The 6,379-nt window shown below is 53.3% G+C and overlaps 2 protein-coding genes across 2 annotated transcripts in view; both read left to right on the top strand.

Annotated features, from left to right (window-relative positions):
* LOC137367015 (major vault protein-like) overlaps positions 1-1,534 on the top strand; it is a 7,461-nt gene extending 5,927 nt beyond the window's left edge. The window contains exon 5 of the mRNA XM_068028512.1: positions 1,502-1,534. Within this exon, the coding sequence (XP_067884613.1) occupies positions 1,502-1,534 (33 nt within the window). The remainder of the gene's footprint in view (positions 1-1,501) is intronic.
* On the top strand, positions 1,498-6,168 carry LOC137367010 (trafficking regulator of GLUT4 1-like). Its single transcript, XM_068028506.1, has 3 exons — positions 1,498-1,957; positions 2,732-2,860; positions 6,084-6,168. Exons 1-2 carry the CDS (start codon positions 1,541-1,543, stop codon positions 2,828-2,830), a joined length of 516 nt encoding a protein of 171 aa, XP_067884607.1. The 5' UTR covers positions 1,498-1,540; the 3' UTR covers positions 2,831-2,860; positions 6,084-6,168.
* The last annotated feature ends 211 nt before the right edge of the window (positions 6,169-6,379 follow it).

Below are 6,379 nucleotides of genomic sequence, written 5' to 3' on the forward strand. Positions count from 1 at the left end.
TGAGTCACCGTTTATTCAGCAGGGTGAGGATCACTCACTGTGTAACTGTACAGAGTCACTGTTTATTCGAGGGTGAGGCTCACTCACTGTGTAACTGTACAGAGTCACTGTTTCTTCAGGGTGAGGCTCACTCACTGTGTAACTGTACAGAGTCACCGTTTATTCAGGGCGAGGATCACTCACTGTGTAACTGTACAGAGTCACTGTTTATTCAGGGTGTGGATCACTCACTGTGTAACTGTACAGAGTCACTGTTTATTCAGGTGAGGATCACTCACTGTGTATCTGTACAGAGTCACTGTTTATTCAGGGCGAGGGTCACTCACTGTGTATCTGTACAGAGTCACTGTTTATTCAGGGTGAGGATCACTCGCTGTGTAACTGTACAGAGTCACTGTTTATTCAGGGCGAGGGTCACTCACTGTGTATCTGTACAGAGTCACTGTTTATTCAGCAGGGTGAGGATCACTCAGTGTATCTGTACAGAGTCACTGTTTATTCAGCAGGGTGAGGGTCACTCACTGTGTAACTGGACAGAGTCACTGTTTATTCAGGGTGAGGGTCCCTCACTGTGTAACTGGACAGAGTCACTGTTTATTCAGGGTGAGGGTCACTCACTGTGTAACTGTACAGAGTCACTGTTTATTCAGGGTGAGGATCACTCACTGTGTAACTGGACAGAGTCACTGTTTATTCAGGGTGAGGGTCACTCACTGTGTAACTGGACAGAGTCACTGTTTATTCAGGTGAGGATCACTCACTGTGTAACTGTACAGAGTCACTGTTTATTCACGGCGAGGGTCACTCACTGTGTAACTGTGCAGAGTCACTGTTTATTCAGGGTGAGGATCACTCACTGTGTAACTGTACAGAAGTCACTGTTTATTCAGGGTGAGGATCACTCACTGTGTAACTGTACAGAGTCACTGTTTATTCAGGGTGAGGATCACTCACTGTGTAACTGTACAGAGTCACTGTTTATTCAGGGTGAGGGTCACTCACTGTGTAACTGTACAGAGTCACTGTTTATTCAGGGTGAGGATCACTCACTGTGTAACTGTACAGAGTCACTGTTTATTCAGGGTGAGGATCACTCACTGTGTAACTGGACAGAGTCACTGTTTATTCAGGGTGAGGGTCACTCACTGTGTAACTGTACAGAGTCACTGTTTATTCAGGGTGAGGATCACTCACTGTGTAACTGGACAGAGTCACTGTTTATTCAGGGTGAAGGTCACTCGCTGTGTAACTGTACAGAGTCACTGTTTATTCAGGGTGAGGGTCACTCACTGTCTCACTGTACAGAGTCACTGTTTATTCAGGGTGAGGATCACTCACTGTGTATCTGTACAGAGTCACTGTTTATTCAGGGTGAGGATCACTCACTGTGTAACTGTGCAGAGTCAGTGTTTATTCAGGGTGAGGATCACTCACTGTGTAACTGTGCAGAGTCACTGTTTATTCATGTCAGATTACATGTTCTGTTTTCTCAATGTTTTAGGTGCCATTTTGCCTTCCTGTTTATTCGCTTTGATATAAAATGGCTGTGAACCCGGAAAGTCAGGTGGCAGAGGTTGTGACCCCTCAGCCGTGTAATGTTTCTTCGGAGACGGGGACAGTGTCCGAGATGGGGACTGAGAAGGTGGAGCCAGTGTCTGAGAAACAGCAGCTGAACGGGAATGGCTTGGTGGAAGCAGTGAAGACGTCCTCCCTACAGGACCTAGCGTACAACCTACACAAACAGAGCCCCAGGAAGGCAGTCCGAGCCAGCTCCATCTCTCACCTCCCCCACTCTGGCTACGGCTCCTCGCGAACCAGCCTCCACCGCCAACCGTCCATCCAGACCGTGGCGGGTTCGGAGCGGGACAAACCCCGGGACTACATCATCCTGGCCATTGTCTCCTGTTTCTGCCCAATCTGGCCCATTAATATCGTGGCCTTTGTTTACTCTGTGATGGTTAGTGAATAAAGACTCAGAGCAACGCTCTCCTGTCTGTCTGTCTGTATCTCTCTCTCCTTCCCTCTGTCTGTCTCTCTCTTCTCTGTCTCTCCCTCTCTCTCATTTTTGTCATTCCCTATTCTTCCTGATGCCTGGTTTTTGTCCATTCAGTGATGAATATACTCCAGATCTCTCTACACTGTCCCCCATCAAACACTCCCAGGACAGGTACAGTACGGGGGTTAGATACAGAGTAAAGCTCCCTCTACACTGTCCCCCATCAAACACTCCCAGGACAGGTACAGTACGGGGGTTAGATACAGAGTAAAGCTCCCTCTACACTGTCCCCCATCAAACACTCCAGGACAGGTACAGTACGGGGGTTAGATACAGAGTAAAGCTCCCTCTACACTGTCCCCCATCAAACACTCCCAGGACAGGTACAGTACGGGGGTTAGATACAGAGTAAAGCTCCTCTACACTGTCCCCCATCAAACACTCCAGGACAGGTACAGTACGGGGGTTAGATACAGAGTAAAGCTCCCTCTACACTGTCCCCCATCAAACACTCCCAGGACAGGTACAGTACGGGGGTTAGATACAGAGTAAAGCTCCCTCGACACTGTCCCCGTCAAACACTCCCAGGACAGGTACAGTACGGGGGTTAGATACAGAGTAAAGCTCCCTCGACACTGTCCCCCGTCAAACACTCCAGGACAGGTACAGTACGGGGTTAGATACAGAGTAAAGCTCCCTCGACACTGGCTCTGATGATATTTTCTCTGTTCCCAGTCTAGAAACAGTTTCCAGAATGGTGATGTGGATGGAGCTCGTAGGCTGGGTCGAGTTGCAAAGTTGCTGAGTGTGGTCGCTATCATCGGGGACTGGTGATCATTGCAGCGTGTATTATCAACTTCTCCAGTGAGTGGGGCAATATCACAACTCAAAATGGTCAGGTCCACTGGGATTGTGTAGTGGGAGTGACCGGGGAAGGGGTTCGGGTCCACTGGATTGTGTAGTGGGAGTGACCGGGGAAGGGGTTCGGGTCCACTGGGATTGTGTAGTGGGAGTGACCGGGGAAGGGGTTCGGGTCCACTGGGATTGTGTAGTGGGAGTGAAGGGGATGGGGTTCGGGTCCACTGGGATTGTGTAGTGGGAGTGACCGGGAAAAGGGTTCGGGTCCACTGGGATTGTGTACGGTGGGAGTGACCGGGGAAGGGGTTCGGGTCCACTGGGATTTGGACGGTGGGAGTGAACGGGGAAGGGGTTCGCGTCCATTTGGATTGTGGATAGTGGGAGTGAAGGGGATGGGGTTCGGGTCCACTGGGATTGTGGACGGTGGGAGTGAACGGGAAGGGGTTCGGGTCCACTGGGATTGTGGACGGTGGGAGTGACCGGGGAAGGGGTTCGGGTCCACTGGGATTGTGGACGGTGGGAGTGAACGGGGAAGGGGTTCGGGTCCACTGGGATTGTGGACGGTGGGAGTGAACGGGAAGGGTTCGGGTCCACTGGGATTGTGGACGGTGGGAGTGAAGGGGAAGGGGTTCGGGTCCACTGGGATTGTGGACGGTGGGAGTGAACGGGAAGGGGTTCGGGTCCACTGGGATTGTGTAGTGGGAGTGACCGGGGAAGGGGTTCGGGTCCACTGGGATTGTGGACGGTGGGAGTGAACGGGGAAGGGGTTCGGGTCCACTGGGATTGTGGACGGTGGGAGTGAACGGGGAAGGGGTTCGGGTCCACTGGGATTGTGTAGTGGGAGTGACCGGGGAAGGGTTCGGGTCCACTGGATTGTGGACGGTGGAGTGAACGGGGAAGGGGTTCGGGTCCACTGGGATTGTGGACGGTGGGAGTGAACGGGGAAGGGGTTCGGGTCCATTTGGATTGTGACGGTGGAGTGACCGGGGAAGGGGTTCGGGTCCACTGGGATTGTGGACGGTGGGAGTGAACGGGAAGGGGTTCGGTGTCCACTGGGATTGTGGACGGTGGAGTGAACGGAAGGGGTTCGGGTCCACTGGGATTGTGGACGGTGGGAGTGAACGGGAAGGGGTTCGGGTCCACTGGGATTATGGACGGTGGGAGTGACCGGGAAGGGGTTCGGGTCCACTGGGATTGTGTAGTGGGAGTGACCGGGAAAGGGGTTCGGGTCCACTGGGATTGTGTAGTGGGAGTGACCGGGAAAGGGGTTCGGGTCCACTGGGATTGTGTAGTGGGAGTGACCGGGAAAGGGGTTCGGGTCCACTGGATTGTGTACGGTGGGAGTGACCGGGAAGGGGTTCGGGTCCACTGGGATTTGTGGACGGTGGGAGTGAACGGGAAGGGGTTCGGGTCCCTGGGATTGTGGACGGTGGAGTGAACGGAAGGGGTTCGGGTCCACTGGATTATGGACGGTGGAGTGACCGGGAAGGGGTTCGGGTCCACTGGGATTGTGTAGTGGGAGTGACCGGGAAAGGGGTTCGGGTCCACTGGGATTGTGTAGTGGAGTGACCGGGAAAGGGGTTCGGGTCCACTGGATTGTGTAGTGGGAGTGACCGGGAAAGGGGTTCGGGTCCACTGGATTGTGTACGGTGGGAGTGACCGGGGAAGGGGTTCGGGTCCACTGGGATTTGGACGGTGGGAGTAAATGTGTTCTTTGAAGACTGATTCTGCTCTTCAATGAGAATCTGTACGTTACTGTAATTACCTCTGTTCTCATTAATATTTATGACGGGGCTGCAGTTTGCTTGGGATAATGACTGGAATACTGAGGAGGGTTGTGAGAGGGATGTGTGTACAGAATTATTTTGCCTTCCTACATGTATTGTGCCGAGAGAGAGAGCGGTTCCCTCAATCAGCCTTCACAGAATATCCCTATAAAAAAGGAAGAGGGAGAGGGTGACAGAAAAGGAGGGGTAGGGTGACAGATAGAGAGAGAGGAAGACAGGGAGAGGGGGAGAGAGAGAGAGAGACAGGGAGTGAGAAATGGAGGGAGAGGGGGAAGGAGACACAGAGAGAGATAGGGAGGGGGGGGAGACACAGACAGAGAGGGAAAGGGGAGGGAGAGACAGAGGGAAGTGGAGGGGGAGGAGAGATGGAGGGAAGAATACAACAGAGAGAGACAGGGAGGGGGAGGGAGAAGTGGAGTGGAGGTGATAAAAGGACAGAGAGAGAGAGAGAGAGAGGGTCAGGGAGGGAGACACAGAGATGAAGATAGGGTGGGAGGAGATATGGAGGGAGGGAGAGTGGAGGGAGACAGAGAGAGGGACAGAGGGAGGAGACAGAGAGAGGAAGTGAGGGTGGGAGGAGATATGGAGGGAGAGAGAGTGGAGGGAGTTAGAGGGTGGGAGGAGATACAGAATGAGAGCGAGTGGGGGGAGACAGAGAGAGGAACAGAGGGAGGGCGACAGAGAGAGGAAGTGAGGGTGGGATATGGAGGGAGAGAGAGTGGGAGGAGATACAGAATGAGAGCGAGTGGAGGGAGACAGAGAGAGGAACAGAGGGAGGGAGACAGAGAGAGGAAGTGAGGGTGGGATATGGAGGGAGAGAGAGTGGGAGGAGATACAGAATGAGAGCGAGTGGAGGGCGACAGAGAGAGGAACAGAGGGAGGGCGACAGAGAGAGGAACAGAGGGAAGGGCGACAGAGAGAGGAACAGAGGGAGGGAGACAGAGAGAGGAAGTGAGGGTGGGATATGGAGGGAGAGAGAGTGGGAGGAGATACAGAATGAGAGCGAGTGGAGGGAGACAGAGAGAGGAACAGAGGGAGGGCGACAGAGAGAGGAAGTGAGGGTGGGATATGGAGGGAGAGAGAATGGGAGGAGATACAGAATGAGAGCGAGTGGAGGGAGACAGAGAGGAACAGAGGGAGGGAGACAGAGAGAGGAAGTGAGGGTGGGATATGGAGGGAGAGAGAGTGGGAGGAGATACAGAATGAGAGCGAGTGGAGGGAGACAGAGAGAGGAACAGAGGGAGGGAGACAGAGAGAGGAAGTGAGAGTGGATATGGAGGGAGAGAGAGTGGGAGGAGATACAGAATGAGAGCGAGTGGAGGGAGACAGAGAGAGGAACAGTGATAAGAGATAAGCCAGAGCAGGACTGCACCGGGATGTTGGAGGAAAGATGACATAACCAGTCGGACACTAACCAGACTCTTCCTCTCTCCTGCCTGCAGTCTTTCAGTGATGATGGGAGTCGTGACCTCCTGTCCCCTGGGACCCCGAGGAGAGAGAGAGAGCTTTGTAATCCTTCGAGACCCAGTTTACATCGGCTGATTAACAGCGGGCGAGAGGAGGAGGAGGAGAGAGGGGGACAGGAAATAGAGAACGCTTCAATTCCTGAAGACTGGTGTTTATCGCATGCCAAATCTCACTTTACAATCTCTTCTGGTTGGGGAAGGTGGGTGGGTACAGGTGGGTGGGCAGAGAGAACGGGGTACCTGCAATCTTTTTAATCATTCTGAAACGTTTA

This window comes from Heterodontus francisci, unplaced genomic scaffold (assembly GCF_036365525.1).
Source record: "Heterodontus francisci isolate sHetFra1 unplaced genomic scaffold, sHetFra1.hap1 HAP1_SCAFFOLD_1030, whole genome shotgun sequence".
Taxonomy (NCBI): Eukaryota; Metazoa; Chordata; class Chondrichthyes; order Heterodontiformes; family Heterodontidae; genus Heterodontus; species Heterodontus francisci.

Bases quoted from the DNA above. Each gene is read 5' to 3' on its own strand.
- LOC137367010 (XM_068028506.1), top strand. From the start codon at position 1,541: ATGGCTGTGAACCCGGAAAGTCAGGTGGCAGAGGTTGTGACCCCTCAG. The intron at 1,958-2,731 runs GTTAGTGAATAA...CTCTGTTCCCAG, and splicing joins CCTTTGTTTACTCTGTGATG to TCTAGAAACAGTTTCCAGAA.